Here is a 20,117-nt window from a genome sequence, read left to right as displayed (position 1 = left end):
CGCACAGCCCCTTCCTCTCTCACTCTCAAATGCAAACACAGAGACACAAACGGAGCTTCCACCGATATCAACAGAGCGTCAGTGACTTCATCCTTGATGGGATGCAGCAGCGTCAGCTAAGCAGCATTCTGTTCCACTATCAACACTTTTTTTAAGCAAAGACCCAACAGTGAATGGATGAATTTGTCAATATCTTAAAAACAAGCCATTTGGATCCAGGAAGTTCAAACGCTTTCCTCTCTGCAAAGCTTTGCGTTAAACAGGATGGAGCCCTGCCAGAACATGCTGCACTCCAAGACCTCGTTCTTTTCCAATTTGGAGACTATTTCATGTTAGCTAGTGATAACACTGACTTGCGATGGTCAAGACAGACTGAAAGAGGACACAACCTTGAGTTCAATGCTTTCATCAAAGCTGTGAGTTTGAAACAAACATGTGAGGCATGTCAGAGGGATAAGACAGCAGACAAGGATGAGCTTGTGAGGCAGTCATGATAAAAAAGGACGTGGGGATGAGTGGATGCTAAAACCCCGTGAGGAGCCCTCCAAGGTCAGCAGAAACAGGAAGACCAGCTGTCTTTGTGCTGGTGCGTATGTCTGAGGGCTTGTTTGTTTGTGCGCGCGTGCAGACTAACAGCTGGGAGAGAGCGCTGGAGCGAGCTCCATGACTGACAACCCACTTCCTGTTTCAGTTAACATTTACCATTCACTGCATAACAGCAGAGATTTGCACACTTGTAGTAAACTCATGTCTAAGGTTTCTGGGGAAGCGCTGACAGCGTTTCCCATTCCGAGCACAAAGACAAGCTGGCTCTCATTCCGAAAAAGAAAAGACAAGCTGAAGGCAAACGGCAGTGAAATCCAAGGCTTTTTACTCATACTACAACAAACTGCCCATCGCCAACTGTGGCAACTTCGAGGATGTTTCTCCCTTTTTATCCAGGTCACGTCAATCACTATAATTTCAATTTACACAAGCAAGAGCTGCAGGCTGAACATAGCAGCATACAAATAATAGATGTTATCCAGCATGACTTCAGAATACTGAAGGCGGAGTTTGCATGTGAGGATGTCTGCATGTGACCAAGTACTTGAAGCTGATGTCAGATGGTGAGCGTGAGAAGCAAGACAAAGAAACACAGCCAGAGCGAGAGAATAAGCAAAAGTGACGGAGTTTATTTCTGCGTGATGTTGAGACAACAGTTGTGAAATTGTGTATACAAAGTGAGAGTGAGTTAGGGAAAGTGGGGAAACAAGCCGAGGCTGAGAAGAGGAGAGGGGGATAACAGAGCAGGAGAGAGAGCTGTGTTGTTCCTGAGGGGGTCCCACCCAGACTCAGTGTCCGGTGGGCCAGGGGAGTGCTGGAGGGAAGCCAGAGCTGAGCATGAGACTGATCGAAAACAGATAGGGCCGGAGCCCGCCACTATAAATCACCAGTGTGGAGCAAGACCTTTACATAGTTCACACATGCACACAACGCACACACACACAAACACACATATGAGTAGCAGGAAATGAATTGTGGCAACTCGAGTGAAAAGCCCTGCTGCAGCACCCATGGGAATAAAAGGGAGAAAAATCACTCCTCTTACTTTGTTTTCTTCTGCTTTCTTTTAGTCTCCCTTCCTGTCTCTGAGCCACCCTGTTTGTTGGAGATGCGTCTTCCACGGATCACTCGGGGGCAAAGGACACACACACACACACACACACACACACACACACACACACACACACACACACACACCCACACCCACACCCACACCCACACCGGAATGAAGGTTGTGGGCGACCCTGATGTGTGTGAGAGAAAGAACTAAAGATATAACAATAAATGAGCCCATGACAAATTCACCAGTTTCTTTCCCACTGATGCAGAAACACTCTTTAACGTAGAGGAGAGGAGTTGTGGATGTACTCTATAAATCTGGCCTTCATGAAAGAGTGGCCAGAACAAAGATGTTCAGTCTAAAGTTTTTAACAAGCCATGCAGGAGATACTGCACATCACCTTGCCACCATCCTCATGGTGAAACATGGTGGTGGTAGCATGATGCTTTGGGCATGCTTTTGTTCAGCAGGGATAAAGAAGCTGGTAAGAGTTGATAGCAAGACGAACGGATGCAGGGTGCTTCTAGAAGAAAAACATGGGACACCTGTGTGGAGGCTCAGCTCCCATGACATCATTAAGCCTAAACATACAACCAGAGGTACAATGGAATGGTTTAGATCACAACATCAGAAAAACATAATATCCATACAGTTGCTGAATACTACAAAGACGATACAAGCAGTTCTTTGCAATTGTTATATTACACTCATTGATATTGAGGTAATGTAGTGTGATATTGTGCAGTTCTAGTAGAGGCAACTGCAGCAAAAGGTGGTTCTGCAAAGTACTAAATCAGGGGCTGAATACATATGCATGCCACACTTAAGCTTTTTATTTGTAAAGGAGAATTGAAAATCAATAAATATAAGATTGCAATGAGACAAAAAATGAAATATTTAAGGTATTGTACTGTAATATATACTTGCAGAAGTCCTTTAATTATTATTTATTAAATTACCAATGATCCCAAACAGGTACATTAAATATATCATCATATAGCATCAAATATCAAAAGTTTGGATATCTGTATATATTAAGTGTTAAAGCTACAGTAGTGTTACCTTCCAGGTACAGGGGCTTTCTTTCAATCCAAAGGTATTTCTTCGCAAGTATTAAAAAAACAAACAAACAAAAAAACAATTATAAGATGAAAGGAAATCAGACAGTATTAATGCTAAAACAGGGTATTAAAATCTCATTTTTTTGTTTTGTGTAGGTCCACAATTACTATTATGCTATAATTGTTTATTGCCTCACTGCTGCTAAGCTCATGCTTTCCAGTTTCCATGCTTTCTATAATTACTTTTTCAAAGTTTATCAGCCCTAAAATTGTATTATTAGCCCAGTTTGTTCTGTGGGGTTTTCTAATTGGTGCTACTGTTTATGCCCAAGAAAACCCAATTAATGACGACAGCAAAGATATATTCCAATGCTTCCAGTGCAATAATGAACCAGAAATGAACCAGAAAGGGGGGAAAATAGTCGACCAAGTGAATTGTTGATGTCAGAGATGATAAAGTCAGAACGTGTTCATGTTGGAATAAAGCTCTGTGTAAATAGGTATACAGGATTACAACATAGAAGCTAAAACAAGTCCAACTGTGACCTGGCACAACACAAGCAAGCAGAAATTTGGCAGTAAGACAACGAAAAGGTAAACAAACATTTTGGTCCGAAAGAAATTTACCTTAGTTTAGATTAGAAAGACAACAAATTAATAATATCCACATTCAGTGGGTACATACATACTTTACTCAAAGAATTATAAAGTTGCCTAAATTAACAGTCAGAACAACACTGCAAGATGAACAAAAACTGAAATATTATACAAACTAATGAAACATAAGATATCTACAGGCATGGTTAAAAGGAAGTAGACACATTTAAGTCTATGGTTTTACTTAGAACAAAAAAAATGATCTATTCTTTACCAGATTTCCAAATCACTTAAGTCAACCTCAAGACTACATGAACTTACAACAGATTCCAGAGTGTCCTCATCCATTAAACAACATCTGAAACCAAACTGGAAAATCTGTGTGAAAACCAATGTGCACCCCTTGGTGCATCCAAAACCCTGAGAAAGAAAGTTGCAGCCAAGCGCTGCTGATCAGATTCGCTGACTCACATTTGCAAGCATAACCACCACTCGAAGTGCAGTTTTGTTGATCTAGAGCAGACAGCTGTGTGTTAACACAATGTCAAGAAGATATCAGCAATGAGCTTAAAGAAGCAATTGTTGATGCCAATCAATCTGTGAAGGGTTATAAGGAAAGTAAATTTACCAGCAGGGCTAGATCATTCAATGCTCAGAGAAATTGTGAAAACACAGGAGTTAAATCTCAGACTTCACAATTAACATGATTGATGTTTAAGTTCACAACAGTACAGTTACAACAAGACTCAATAAGTGTGACGTTTTTTAAGAGAACGCCTCTTTAGCTCTAAAAAGAACGGGGCAGCACGACTGGTTTTCCAAATATGGATCTAAATGAACTCCAAGACCTTAGCAAATAATGTCCTTTGGACAGATGAGATCAAAGTTGGGATGTTTGCTTAATTTTTCAAATACCATTTGGGATAAAACAAAAAAAATAAACAAACAACACATCAGCACTTACACATCATACCAAGTGTCAGGCATGGTGTTGGAGGGGTGATGATTCTGGCCTGTTTAGAAGCCACAATACACTGCAGTCTCTGAATCGAGAATGCCTCTGTGTATCAAAGTATTCAAATGTGAGGCCATCTCTATTTAACAGCTAGAGCTTGGCCAAAATTAGGGTGGACAAGCAACAAAGTAAAGTTTCAGAAGATGCAGATTGCTTAAATTAATGCTTTTAGATGGTTTGACAAGCATTTGACTAATTGAGTATACTTTGTTTTTCACACAGCATTTTTCTACACATTTTGGGTTTGATATTGTTTAATAAGTAATGACACAGTAAAATCTGTGGCTATAACTGTACTCCTAATTATAGATTTAATAAGTTTAGAATATAGTAAAGCCCATATTTCATTACAGGATATTAAATGATGACCAGAAATGAAATACCATACAACTGAACAATGTGCACATTGTTTTTACCATGGCTATGTATTGAGTTATTGTTCCTAACGAAGACTATTTAAAATGTTTAAGAAATGCACTTATTAATACTTATAAAATACTTTTGGCATTTGGGTGTAAAAGTTGTAAAATACTCTTTCCAGGCAGGTCTGTTACAACTTTTCAACCAAAACCAATGTAGCCAATCAGAACAGAAGACATATCACAAACATCTTCCATTCACCAACCGCAGGCACACAAACAGTACCGAGACCAGTTGTACTTGTTTGAATGAGTTGTAAATGGTGTTTATGCAAAAACATTACCCAGACGTTAGTGTCATGCGAGTGTTGTGTGGATCGGGTGTTTTTAAGAGCTGATTCGCAGATAGTTTAGCCTCATGCGCTGTGTGTGAGATAAACAGAGTGGCAGCAGACCAACGGCACAGTCAATGCCAACGGTAGAAATAATCTCCAAATAAGGAAGGTAACGGGCAAGCCTTGCATCCTGAGTTACCATAGCAACCACAAACACTGAAACATTTCATTCAAGAGGATAACCATGCATCTCTAAACATAAAGATAATTCATATTTCACAAGATTGGACTTAAAGGGAGCTATGAGACTGGAATGGGAGTTATGGGAGAACCCCATGTTCTCATCTGGATTCTGTATTTCAAGTCTAAAATGGCAACAGTTGGCAGAATAATGTTTTATATATTTATGTGTAGCTCAGGATAAGACACTGTAAGACATGTATTTTACTCTAAGATGTAACACTGGATCCACCGTGTTAAAGGCCAACAGCTCTGCAGAAAGGATTCTACCTCTCAGACTCATTCATTCATCCCCAAAACAGCTTTGCAGTAACTTTGCTTGTATCATATTAAAAATTGCACGACTGTCGTGAACATCGCATCCAATCAGGCTAATTTAGGACACTGGGCATTTCTTTGTATTATCTGTTTTCAACTTCAATAAATCTGACATTCTCTACTGGACAATGTGGACTTTGGAGTTTAAGACAACAAAAAACTGAATGTTTAGCCAAGAACTGAAAGACATTTTTTAATGTTTTTATTTTCCTAGCAACATAAAGATGAAGGAAAAACAGCCACATCTACAAAAAAAAGCATCTTTTTCACTTCTTCTGAAGAGTCCAACTCCCCCCTATAAATAAAATGTTCAAATTTCTCCTTGGGTCATTGCATTCACAAGTGAATTATATGATCATTTAATTATTTGTTTTATATTGCATACTTTTCAGTTGATCAACTGTAACCTAATATTTCAGCTAAATGTCATAGGAAAATGCTGATGTTACGAAGATATTAATCCAAATAAAATGCTGTTATGTTATACATAGGAGGACATTTCTTGGACACCCGACGCGACTGAGAATCGGAACCATCGCTCATATCAGGGTGCTCAAAACATTTTTTACAATTATTCTGAAATGATGCAGCTGAAAAGATGGCTCCAAGAGAAATTATATGACTCCAGTGCCTTCTTACAATGTTTACATGTGAAATCCAGGATTGAAGTAAAAATCCTGCTAGTACGCATTCAACTTTTAAAGGGAATGCTGCATCTTAAGGCAACAATTTTAACATCCTTATAACCCAAATTGATTATTTGCTTTGAATGGGCTGGCTTACTAACAGTTCTTAGACTTTTGTGGTTCAGGACTGGAAGCAGATCGCTGGTTTTTGAGCTACTGCTCTGCAGAACAAGCTCCAACTCGACACTCTACCAGTTTAAAAATAGTTACATTTTTTTTGACTCAGTAACTACTTGTGCTTCTAACTTTAATAGGTTTTAATTTTCTTCAGTATATTTTTTACTTTTATTTCCTTGCTTTTTTTGGCCATCTTGTTGATGTTTTACAACCATTTACAAACAGATTTTACACATTTTAAACTTTCTCACATCTGGTTTTATTGCCTGTGTCATTTAGAGTCTGGTTTGGTATATTTTCTTGCTGGAGAGGTGCTTTATGAAAAACAGTTCAGCTGATTCTCAGAGAGTAAGTCTTAATACTCGGGCGGTCCTGCTGATCATTACTCAGTATTCACAGCTACTGGTCATGAAACAGCTTTGACCTACGCTCCTTTTTGATCTTCAAGGTATGGTTAAGAGATTGCATGACTGCACCCAAACAATGGCTAACCCCTCATCTTCTTTTTTTCTCCACTGATCAACACTAAAGGTATTTACTCACCCATTCAATATAATTGAACTGCAGGCGTTCCATTCACTTCCAATGGCTACAGGTATAGAAAATCCAGCATGAAGGCAAGCAGACTGCTTTTACAAACTTTTAAGAACAAACAGGTCACTTTCAGGAGCTCAGTGGATTCCAGACTGGTACAGTGTTATAATGCAACCTCTGCAATTCACACAAATAAATTCCTAAACCTTGTTATGGCTGCAAAGGAGGGGCTGACATCAAATTAAACCCTATGGATTGTGTGAAGAAGGAAGACAAGCAAATACAGTTGGCAATCAAGTGAACCTGAACTTTTTACAATGAAATAATCCCTTCCCATTTACTTTAGGAGGCACCGTACCCCCCCTTTTTTTATTGGTAATAAAAACGCGGTTTAACGTTCCAGACAAAACAGAATATCTTTGAACACGACATAAGTCTTGTTGCAACTCCAGCATAATATTCAGAGTAATAGATGTCCTCTATGGCTGCAACTAACAATTGTTTTGCTAATCGATTAATATGTCAGCTATTTTGTTGATTAACTGATTATTAATCACAGAATTTGAACCAGGTAAAACTAAATCTATGCCAGTAGAGGAGTTCTGGATAGAGCATATTTACAGACAAAGAAGTCTTTCCATCTTAAATGCAAAATGTATATATTTTTTTGTTCAGTTTTGGCTTAATTACTGCTCTCAGTGGGTTGTTCTTTTAGCAAATGGCATGTTGTAGAGTCTGTATAATCCAGTTAACGATTATTCAATTACTAAATTAGTTAATCAATAAACGGTTAATTGAGATTAATTGTTTCAGCCCTAATGTCCTCCATTCATTCAAACATGTTTATCTTGAAAAAAATCACATTAGATTAGACATAAAGACGAACAAAACAAAACTTGTGTGAAAGGGAGCTGAAGTAGCTAAAAAGCTAAGCAATGATTAATGTACACCCATACAATCTGCTACAGGTGTATCATTCCTAATAAAATCCTGTCATATATCTTTCTTTATAAGAACCCTCATTTTATATCAACATATACTTGGTGCCTGTTTTGTGGGATCAACAATATGTGTTTGTGTGTACCTCTGTGTGCTTGTGTGTTAATCCTGAGTGAAAGGCTGTGTTTTTTGCTCAGGAACGTAGTGGAGGGACTCCCCAGAGGGCCCCAGTGTGTTGGGCCTGTATGACCGCCTGAATGAGCCTGAATTCACAGGCTCCCCACGAGGACGCACGGCCAATTAAGCTGACAGTCAGAAGCCCATTGACCAGTCACAGAGATTAAACGCCGGGCCATCTCGGTGGCTAAACCCACCTGTGGGATCGGAGGGGTTTTGGACAGCCAGAGAGGAGGAGGAGAAAAAAATGGTAATAGACACACAGGGAGACGTGCCGATACTCACTGTTACTCGTTGCTTCGGTAAAAGGCGCCTTTTGTCCGTTCCAGCCTTTGTTGTCCATCTGTAGAGATGCAGAGAGAAGCAGAGATGGGTTAAGAGAGATGTCGATGCCTGAACAGACAGCTTCTTCACGCATGTCAGACAAGTTCCTTCCTACTGTTTGGACCACAAAGAGACAAACGCTCACAAGATGGGATGCCTATGGAGACTACTGTCTCTCTAAGGCGGCTACTTATTTAGAGGGTGGTGTCAATGTTTAGCAACTTGAAAAAAAGGGCTCCTTTTCAATGTGCTTTTTCTGCAATGGTAAGCCTATCCGCCTGCACGAACACACACAGCCATAAGTAGGTGTTTGAAACAGAAACAAATTATTTCTGATGCGTGCAACAGCAAAAGAGATGTCATGGCGGTAAACAAATGCAACCCACTGTCTCTGAACAGCCTTCCTCAGATCCTTCAGTGGGAATGAAGAACAAAAAAAGGCTCTCAGGGGACGGAGGGATAGGATGGGGATGACGCAAGATGGAGGAGAAATGAGCTCTTCTACAAAGGCTACAGAGCTCAAGGTCATCTGAAAATTAGATCAGCCATCAAATTCTTACCAGGAGCTAATTAAGCTGGATATTATTGAAATTTGTACAGATATTCTTTCACAAAGAAAAAAAATATTTTTAGGACTTGACTTTCTGCAGAGAAAAATGTCATCAGCCAAAACATTTTGACAAATATGGCTTTGTATTGACAAGGACCAACTTTTACCAAGAAAAATTAAGAAGCAATGTGGGATTTTCAAGGAGCAGCAGAGACCTGATTGGATTTAGATTGGGAGTCTTTTTATGTTCCCTGAAGTTATTATTGAACCACTTCGCGGAATTGCAAGGTGCATTTTCTTGCCGAAAGAGACTGCAGTCTCCAAAAGGTTTAAGTGGGCAGGTAAGCGGGAAGTGTCAGAGCTACATTCATGTGCATTGCTGGTTCCATGGTTTATCAGCAGGATATGGCCAAAGTCATCACAGTATTCCTGCCGGCTTACTTTCTGCTCTAATTCCAACCCAACCCCAGATATAATAAAACAAAATGCTACCTACATTCTTCCTCTGCAACAAGATTCACATCCTCCACACTTGTGGGCCCCTAGTAAAGCTGTGTGTATGTAAAAACCTTAAAGTTCATAGGTAATTATTAGAATATGAGCTATTGCTTTATTGCAACAGCTAAATCTCAAACTTTTGGAACTAACTTTTAGAAATATTCAAAACCAGTAAAAAGTGTTGTCAGGACAAAAACGTCCGCTAACCATAAAATGAAGGTAATTGAAGTGTTTGATTTTAACTTTACTTTTTTCAATTGATCAGAAATAGGGATGGGTACCGAATCTGGTACTTTTATGGGTACCGACCAATCAAATGGTACAATTTTTCAGTACCTAAACACTTCAAGAGATGTGTTGATATTCAAAACTCAGGAAATAGCAGCAACAAAATAGCTACTCGCCTGAACTTACCCATACCTGCTGTCAAGGCAACAAATAAGAAGTGTGTTCTCTGGGGCTGTTTTTCTTTCAGTGGCCCCAACTGATTAGTGAACGTGCATAATTTATATTTACATTTTTTTTTTCGAAAACCTGCACCAGGGTTGCCAAATTAACCAGGTCAATCAGGTCAGCATGACCTCATCTGTGGCAACCCAGCCCTGCCTTGCAATAAGCTGGAATCCTCCACTGTATGTTCAGAAACTTCTGTTTTAGAACCAAATTCAGCTTTTTATGCAATGTGAACTTGATCCTGATGCTAATTCACTTGTTTTCCTTTCCTTAAGTCCTGATCACAGCAGAGTGGAAACAGCCAACAAGCGCTGCACTTATAGAGATGCTATGATTCAACCATATTTTCAACATGTTCCTATTTCCAACATATCATCATCAGAGAGAATGTTAATTTTCTGCCTTATATATAGCATCATATACACAAAGGTCATAAGGTTAAAGCTATCAGGAGCCATGCTGGTGACAACAATGGTTAGCTATTCTTTGGTGATTTCTGGAGGACAATTAAAATGAACAGAAAGCTGGGTTATGTAACATAATGTCTATCAGATTCTGTTCTCTCAAGCTTGAAAACCGACGAGGTGAATGAAGGTGAGGATGATCAATGGTTGCCTGCAAAACACTCGGTTTAGAAGAGCAGCAGGTGTTATGTAAAAGGTTAGCAGCACTGACACCGGTGATAAATCAGGGGAGTAGACTCAGTGTTGGTATGCTTGCACATGGCTGGAGAAATAGGGCCTAATAAAAATGATTAAAGCTCAAACGTGGTTGGAAATAACCTTTATTTCTCTTTGTATATAGTTCAGATTTTGATGTAATTCATGTGGAAAATTTTATACTGTTCCAGACAGAAATGTCAGGAGTTTCTGACCTTTTTTGGCAGATCTCTAAATCCTAAATAAAAAAGTTCACTGTGACTTTGGGGCAGATAATTCTACAGAGATAAGCATGGAATCTGGATGGATGGATGGATGGATGGACAAAATTAAGTCTCTTTTACAAACATTTCCAGACCTGGAAAAACTTTATCTAATTCCATACTTCTGACTTTTCCAAACAACGTGTAAACCCTTTTAAACCCTTTTCCAAAATGCTGTTACTTAAGAAAGGTCATCATGTTCTCAGTAAGGTGATGACAGTTTAAAGATTTGAAGAACTCCTGCTTACAGTAACCCCACACTGGAATAAATAAAATGGAAACACATAACAGAGTTGGAGGTTTATATATAGATTCAAAATGAAATACAGAAGTTGCAGTTGAGATTGATTTGTACCTCTGAGGGAATCGGAGAGACTGTGGAGGCCTTGTATCCCAGCTGCAGCAGCATTGCCTCAGCAGCGTTCCGCTTGGCCACCTTTTTGTTGGGTCCTGTTCCCGTGGCAACCTCGTTATTTACCTTCACCTGCGCACATGTGAGGAGGCAAACTATTGGATACACATGAGAAAATGACACGACTGAATATTACAGCGTTGTATTAAAATGTTATTTAACTGGTGTCTTTTCTTAAGCCTTTCTCCAGCTCTTCAGCTTCCATTCACTTTCAGCTGAGAGCTCGGGCTTCCTGAGCCAAGTCAGCCATGCAACGTGTAGTGTTTGTTTTTCAGTAATCCCAAAGCATTAAATCTGTCCACACAGAATGTAAGCAGAAATTTCCAAGAGCAGATCGGACGTCGTTGTGCTATACAAACAGACAATTACACTGTACAAATAACATTGTGGGGAGCCGGAGCCTGTGAAAAGCCAGGCCTCAGCGCACTCATTCAAAGCGGCCTGACAGGTCCAAGTACTGTTCTGAATGCATAAAGCTGGCAACGACATCTGGTAAATAGCTAACTCCCAACTAGAATTACTTGTTTATTAAGTATTAACTACTGATAAGCACCTAAAAAGCATTTGATATAAGGCGGAGGCTTTTTTCTGTTTAAACAAAAGATGTGAAAACAGAGACTCATTTGAGCCCTGCTGCCTACAGGGGGAAACAATGTGGAAATCTTAGAAGAGTGAGTGGACTGCACAAAAGAACACACACACACACCCCCACGCACACACACACACACACACACACACACACACACACACACACACACACAGTGCCTAATGTGTGCATCAAAGAGGCATACAGAATAGGTTTGGGGCTGAATTACTGGCTGATGGTGAGAGACGCTCTGTTCTTCATATAAAAGAGGAGGATTATGGAAAAAAATACAAAGAGTGAGTTTGACTGAGCGATGGACAGAAAGATGAATGAGTGCAAAAAAAAAAGAATCCAGCTGATATAAATGGACTACCTTATACCACGTGTGCTAGCTATATTTCTTATTCAAGCAACACAATAAAGACCTAAGCTGCTCATGAGGGATGTCTTGTGTAGATACAAAAACAGCAGCAATAGCATTAAAATTAAGACACTCTGCGCCATCTTCCAACAAACGTCTGAATCAGGTGCTGCACAGCTACAGGACTTAAAACTTACAAAGACAGAAAGGGCTGGAGCTCACTGATCAGTTTTCAGCTTTATTGTGCAAAGTTAGAGCTGCAGACGCCAGTCTGTGCAAACAGACTAGAGTTTCGACACCATCTGTGTCTTCATCAGTCACATCCTTCTTAAGTAAAATCATGTGACACGGTGCTCCTCAGGGATGTGTTGCCAAAGTTCAATACTTCACTCTCAACACACAGGTTAGAAGTGATGTTCCATGATGACAGCAGTGATGACATCATCAGCCGTATCATCTAATCCTGACTGGATTTACTCTGAATCTTTTCCACTGGTAGTGGAAATATGCACCCGCAATAACATTCCTATGCTACCGGAAGACATTGGAAAGGAAACTGAAAAAAATGACACACCGATTTTTAAATAAATATATTTAACACAATTTGCCACAAGACAAGTGACATGGATTTAAATCCCACAAGATGGAAATTTTACCCAGAACAGGAAAATGTGATTTAAGAAAAAGTCTGAACACAAAACTGAAATACAGCAAAGCTTACAATTACATCCAAACACAGAAGGCTTTTTAATGGAATAATACAAATGATGTCACAATCTGTGATGGGTTCAATATCTCCAAACAGACCAACTCTGTGATTAAGGAAAGAATTTTCCTTTTGCAAAGGAACCTTGCTTTGTTTACTTCGACTACCAATTAACAGTAAATCATAATTCAAATGTTAAATTGCATGGTAAGAATCAACTTCTCTAAAACTGGCACCTTCAAGCTTGCCTCGATGGTGCAATTAAAAGCCTTTTATGGACAGATAAAATAAGGTAGCCAGTAGTGATGACAATTATTCATTACAATGTTTTTCCCTCAAATGAAAATGAAATGAAAACTAAAGATAAGCTAATGGAAAATGACTAAAACTGCGACAAAAATGACTGACATTTTCCCTAATAAATAAAAATGAGATGAAAATATTAGAGGGAGATTCAATTCAATCCAATTTCACTTTGCTTGTGTGCAATTTTTGCATTTTAGCAATTGTAGCATCTAACCATCCTAGAATAATTATTTGATCTAAGTAAAAAGAGATGAGTTTCTCTTAAGATGTAAAAGGGCCTCAGATTCAGGCGACTAAAACTAGACAACAAACGATTGAATTTTGATAAAAAACCTTATTACATTTTAGTCAAAAGGCTAAAACAAAAGCTAACTTGAAACATTATATCACAATTAACACTGCTAACAGAAAACTCTAGGAATACTGTACCAATGCTTAAGCACGGTGGTGGCAGCATCATGCTATGAGTCTGTTTTGATGTCAGTGGTACCGGTACATTGTTGAAAGTGGATGGAACAATGAAGGAATTTGGAGGACTACCTCCAAATCTTTCAACTTTACCACAAAACAACGGCTAGACCATTGAAACAACTAGACCGATCCCAAACTTACATGAAAACTGACTCTGACTGAAATGGATACAGCAGGCTAAAAGTCCCATCTTCAACATTTTGAAAATGTGTTTAAAAGGAGATATGGGTTTGGTAACAGGCCATTTTAAATGAATTCTACCTCAAAAGTTGTGCATGTACATATTTGATCCTGTATGTATAATTCTGAGCCTGTGTGAAGAAAAACCACATTCAACCTGCCCAAAGAAAAATCAAACAAACAAAAGCAAAACACTTCAATCAATTTATCATAAACCCGAAACTAAGAAAATTCATGGACATGTGAGTGGATGTAACACTGCGGACCACATCTGTCTGCGGAAATGGGCACAAGAAGGTTTTGAGAAGCTACATCCCAACTCAGACAATTCGACCCAGGTTCGCTGAACTAAATGGCCGTGATACCAGTCTCAAAAAGTTGTTGTTACTGAACAGAAAGTGCACAAACTCAGTCACTTCGAAAAATTAATAAGCTGTAAAACGAGCTAGCATAAAATCGCTCAGCACTGGCTGAGCACTGCCAGAGCCTTGTTTTTCTAATTCACCATGTTTCAATTATTTTTTAGTATATTTAACTTTATATGCTCACATTTTCATAAAGCTACACATGAGAGTGCTTTTGGAGACAGATTTTATTGTTGAAAACGCTGTGCACTGCCAACTGCGATTAGCATGACAGATTTATGTGCAGAGCAAAAGGAAACGGTCATCTTATTTCTTTTTTCCCCTTCACAACAAATCCCAACATAACCCCAATCTCTGATTTATCAATCTGCCCTAAATTTAGCAGATTACATTTATGCCCCATTTGTCCAGAGAGCGCATTATGTCATCTTTTGACCATTCTTCATCTTTTTTAGCTTAAATTAAAGTGATTCGACTAAAAGTCTAAAGTAAAAAAATTAATAAAAAACCTTTGCTTATTTTAAGGACAATTCTGGCAAGCAGTGTTGCTCTTTTCTCATAAAAGCCATTGAAAACAGGCCCTTCTTTCAGGTAACTGAAATTTAACAAAGATTATTTTTATTTTAGCTGGGCAAAGTTGATTGTCAATGTAAAGTCAAGCTGACCTGCAGACATTATCACTGGAACAACCAGGGACTCTGGATAAAAAGTACCATTGGCATGGTAAACACAGAAGGCTGTTTAGACACAGACCTTGAGATTCATGGATTTAAAATGCACCCCGTGATAAGAAGTTTGCTGACTAGGAGAGATTTTCCCCAGTGTCTTTATAAGGATAATTTGCCTCAACTTTAAATTGTAAATTCTTCCATATTTAATAAAGATATCTAGTGGCTAAGCTTCCTTTTTCTCTGTCTTCCTCTATTCTTTTTATTTATCCCTCACTCAACAAGATGACAAACAAATCCCATCACAAGAAACTATCCATGCCATTTTTTATGACTGTAGGTTTTATAAATCTTTTTCAATTTCAAAATTCCGTATTTTTTAACCAGGTTTTATTGGATTTTTGTCCAGTTTTAACATTTACATTTATACATGGGTTTCACAGATTCCTACCTTGATTTAGGTAAGAACTTTGACTGGGCCATTCTAGCAGAGCATTTTATTAGCCCTTTTACCAAAACGGAGACTTTCAGTCATCACTTTGGGATTTTAAAAGTTTTAATTTTAACCGAGTAATTTAAATTTCCCGGTTTAATTTTTCTGGGTGAAAGGTCCTGATCGGGGGTAGGACATTCAGATTAACCTGGGATTGTTGAGGGGCGGGGTTATGCGCTGAGAAACAATGATTGGTGCACTCTTTCTTGCATTGTTCTGACTTCCGCTCACCCGCCATATTTAAGGTTTGCGTGGTGTTGTCCTGTTGTTTTCTACTTTCTACTTACGAGATTCATATAAAGGGGTACATTTTGTGATCGAGAATTGACCAAAGGAGGAGGATGTGTAATAGGTGGGTGGACGATGAGGTCCAGGCTCTAGTAAGTGTTTTTGCTGTTGAAGACATTCAGTGGGACTTTGAGTCGGTGACAAGGAATGATCTGGTGGACGGCAAAATTACCACAAAAAAAACAACAAACTATATTATTACCACCATCTGATAGACTGGAGGTTTAGTGCAGTTCTCTTCACAACTTACCCATACGTCATTAGTATGATTTAAAAAAATATTCACAGCCTTTCAGAGCAGTGGAAACAGAAAACCCAGGAATTACCCGGGAATCCTTTTACCTGGAATAATAAATTCCATCCTTTTCCCTCCACTTTAATACTGTCAGTGACTTTAAGTTGTCATAGAAAATCCCACTGAAAAAAATAGAAGTTTATAGTTGCAAAATAACATCTGAAAAAGTGAGGGTGTAAGAATACTTTCCTACAGGACTGTTCTTAGGTCGGGTATTTAGCCTATCTTTTGTATATAACGGTGACATTTCCATTTTAATGTGAAAGCAATAATATATAAATAAAAAATTGTATCAGAAGTTCAGAAAGGTTTTCTTGGGAAAAGAATCGTAAAAGCAACAAAAAAATAAATAAATTCTATAGTTGTTCTATATGTTTCTAGACAAGTTAAATAACCCTGACATATTCTGTAAATGTCACATTAACAGAGTTAATTAAGAAATAAAGAGAAAGCAAAGTTCAAATCTGCTCACTTGCATGACGAACTCCCGACGTCGGGGCATCCCTCTCTCAGAGAGCAGCTGGTACTCCGGCTCCTTCTCCTTCTTGGCCTGCTGGATTTGGGCTAATCGGCTGATTGGGTTCATGCCCTGACCGTAGTCGGGTCCCGTCTGGAAGGGAAACGGGAATAACATAATTAGTTTAACTCAAAAGACTTTGTTGTCACCGAAAGTTCTATAAAAATACAGTACCCTCTACCAGTAAATTGATGTGTCATCACTAGATTTTTTTGCAGGATACTGATCCAAAAACATATGACCAAATAAACACGGAAATGGTTTATCAGATACAAAATCATCCTTCTTTCACAACTGCCACCAAAACCAAATCTAATGGAAAACCTGTAGGGTCAGCTGACGAGAAGAGAGCATTAGAAAGGACCGAGCACTCCAGATTGGTTGTAATGCGTAAAAAAGAAAAATTAACTTATCTGCAAGTTCAGGTGGATAGATAAAGAAAGAAAATGTAACAAACGTTTTTAATGTTGCAACACCTTTGCTTTCAGTAATGTTCCTGCGGTTAAAAGCCCTTTTTAATGAGATGCTAGAGAGGTTGCTGGAGGGACCAGCGTTATATCCAGCTGTATGGGGAATAGCATACTGGCGGTCAGCTGGCTGAAAGAGGGCTACTATACAAATGTGGCTGTTTGGGTATATTTCCTGCTGCGATAAACACAGACTGTCAAAAGGTGGAAATAGGGTGGAAACTACAAGACTATTTACTTGTTTTTAAGCTAATGTAAAATTACAGTGTGCAAGATTCAAGAACCATGTCTGGAAAGCAGCGGACAGCAGGCTTGCTACGAAAGCCATGCTAATTTATCCTGCTAATGTCAACTTGTTATACTGCTAGTGTCACTCTATATAGAGCAAATGTCCTTTGATAAAACTGTGGTGTTGTAGTTCAAATGAGAACCTCATTCTGGCCCAGCCTTATACTGGTACATAATTCAGCTTTTCTTTGTCTTCACTTTCATTGTATGTATCTACAAATATGCTACAAATCACAGCCTGCTGTTTCTCTCCTGCCCGCCCCCCACCACGCAGCACCTTGAGGATGGTCTTGGTGCGTTTCTTGTAGTGCGTCTTCGGTTTCTCCACAGTCGGTATGAAGGGGAGCTTCTTCAAGTCCTGCAGGATGGACAGAGCGGCACGCTTCTTGGACAGCTTCTTGCTGTTCCCCTCGCCCTCGGCAGAGAACTCTCCGACGGTGACGCGGGTCAGGAAGCTTTTCATGTGAGGCGGGCCACTCTCCTTTAACACCTTGGAAAGTTTGTCAAATGTTCACAACAAAAAAATAATTAGAGAGGGAGAGAGAGAGAAAAATTAATAGATGTGTGTCAGTGTTTTGTCATGTACATTATGTGCAAGCAAGCTAGATCAGGTGGTCCAAAACATCTGCTCTATCCACCCATATGCGCATGGTAATCATATACAACACACACTGAGCTGAAAAGCATTGACATACACATGCATGAAGAGTAACATGTTCCTAAATGACAGTCTCTGGTGATAGAGGCTCAGTTTCCTTCCTCTAGCCTCTGGTCACCTGGGAGACCTAAAACAAACACAGGCCGGTGTTAGGTCATGCTTCTGCAATCACATCTACTTCCTATGAAGTCTGAGAACAATGTGTGTGCAGCAGGTGGGGTTCTCTCTAACATTTACGTAGGAAATGACTTAGGTTTCACAAACGTATGATTCCAGAGTTATAACACACACAGTTGCCTGACATGTGTCCATGTTTAAACTGCATCTCAGGCCTTAATGGTTTATGATGGATGCTGTTTTTTTTTTCCTTTAGAAGCTCTCTTTCACCCTCCTCCCACGCTCTGCAAAATTTCTTTACTAAAGCTGGAGCTGCAGTGCAGACAGCACAAATTGAAGCAATCAGCCGCAATCTAGAAACACTTAATTTAAACCCAGTGACCGATAAAACCGATTTCACTGATAAGTGCAGGCTCGGGCATTCCTGAGATGCTTCAAACATCAACACAGACAAATACCAGAGCTTAGGGAAAAACGGGAGGAGAATATGAGCACTTCCTCTCCAGCAACATGCACTCAAAAAAAAACTTTGCAATTTAATTAAGAAACAAAAAGGCTGGGAGTAAGACTTTCAGCATTAGTAGATTGTATGCAAAAGGATGAGGGATGCAAGGAGGCCTTGAAGTGCTCACTGTCCAACTAAACAGCTGAACTCCCTCCAACCCAGGGGGATCTACTCTGGTGTTACTTGTCACCAGAGAAAGGAAATGCAACTTGACAGCTTCTTGTACATACTAACACTTAACACGATTGGAAACCCTGAATAGCTGAACGTTTTTTACTGAGCCAGTAGTGTGCGGTGATGACACTTCACACTGCTTGGCCATTTCTCAACTAAGATTACGTCACACGGGGGAAACAGATATGAACCAGTAACGGACTGTGGATAGATTTTCTGGCCGCACATGAGCAGTAACAAGCCTCGCGATGTGGCCCTTCAGCTGCTCTCGGTTCTGTGACTGCCTCTCTGCCTTCCTCAACCTCCTTGTTCATCACAAAGACCATGTGTAAGTACTCAGCTAGAGGATCCCTGGGATAGAAACCGACACACAGATGCTGCTGTGTTTGTGAATGGATTTGCAACCAAAACAGAACTCGGGCTCATCTGAAGATGAACAATTTTCCATAATTTTCCTAAACTGAATTAGGCGTCCCTGTCTCAGAAATAACGAGATATATAACGGGATTGTGCTATTCCCAGTTTGATTTTGTTATATCTCATTGTTTAGTTGTCAGGCAACGAGCAGAGACTCCAGGAAGTTCCTCTTCCAAGCCAAGAAATAGTTTGGCACATAAACTCCCATAGGCAGCAAGTTGTAGATTGCACACTTCAGGGTTTGTATAGTTTAAACAAAAAAGTTCCTCTAATTTCTTTATGCTTTGCTTCAAAAGGGAAAGTTTCCATAATCTGTTAAAGCCATCTTGTTCAATAGTTCTCCCCCATTTCCAAGGATCTTTTAAAGTTTTTTTTGGAACTTAAGCATCTTTTGTACTTGTTTTCCTTCCCTGGTCCTTGTACCTAAACAGAATGGTTGTGTTTGAGCCTGGGGATGCAGTCAGGCTAATCTCGCGAGATGTTAACCTGAGGGGGAAATTCATCATGGCGGCACCCGTCCACCCACAGTAAACAAACCTTTTCAGCAGACCTGTCAATCCCTTTAAATTTGTCTTCAACATTTCTAAAAATGCATTACAAACTGGAGGATATACCTGATCTGGAAGTTGACATTATTAACTACTACTACCAGTTCCCAATGGATAATACGAACAATTCCTCAACACAACAGGAGACACCCACTCCACACAAACGCTGGAAGACATCATCCACCGACACCAGCAACCTACTGATAACAGATATCGGGGTCAGTGTTCTCGCATTCATAAACAAAAATCTAGATGGACTTGTTAAACTACACAACAAAATAAAAGAACAACGATGTAGTTGTGTGCATATTCCAAGTCTGGAATATGCACACAACTACATCGGAAAAACTGCAACACTAACAATGCACTCCAAGACACTGTTGACAACTCAAAGCGAAGAACAAAACTTGAGGTTATGGATATAACCCCGGTTCTCTGATTAGCATGAGTGAGTGTCTCACTATGGGGAACGCCTCCTGCATGACCTCGACAGAAGCTTATATGTCATCACGCCAGCCCTGAATGGCTGGCATCAGTGACGTCTATGTCAGGAGGGGCCCTGAC

General features: G+C 39.6%; 1 protein-coding gene across 1 annotated transcript in view; it reads right to left on the bottom strand.

Moving 5' to 3' along the window:
• Nucleotides 1–20,117, bottom strand: part of stau2 (staufen double-stranded RNA binding protein 2) — a 126,187-nt gene that overhangs the window by 52,927 nt on the left and 53,143 nt on the right. The window contains exons 8-11 of the mRNA XM_047350369.1: nucleotides 17,412–17,624; nucleotides 16,335–16,472; nucleotides 11,087–11,215; nucleotides 8,270–8,327 (exon numbers count right to left, since the gene is read on the bottom strand). Of these exons, the coding sequence (XP_047206325.1) occupies nucleotides 8,270–8,327; nucleotides 11,087–11,215; nucleotides 16,335–16,472; nucleotides 17,412–17,624 (538 nt within the window). The remainder of the gene's footprint in view (nucleotides 1–8,269; nucleotides 8,328–11,086; nucleotides 11,216–16,334; nucleotides 16,473–17,411; nucleotides 17,625–20,117) is intronic.

The sequence above is a fragment of the Girardinichthys multiradiatus genome, chromosome 21, assembly GCF_021462225.1.
Source record: "Girardinichthys multiradiatus isolate DD_20200921_A chromosome 21, DD_fGirMul_XY1, whole genome shotgun sequence".
NCBI lineage: Eukaryota > Metazoa > Chordata > Actinopteri > Cyprinodontiformes > Goodeidae > Girardinichthys > Girardinichthys multiradiatus.
Note: the sequence above shows the minus strand (reverse complement) of the source record. Positions and strands in the feature narration are given on the sequence as shown.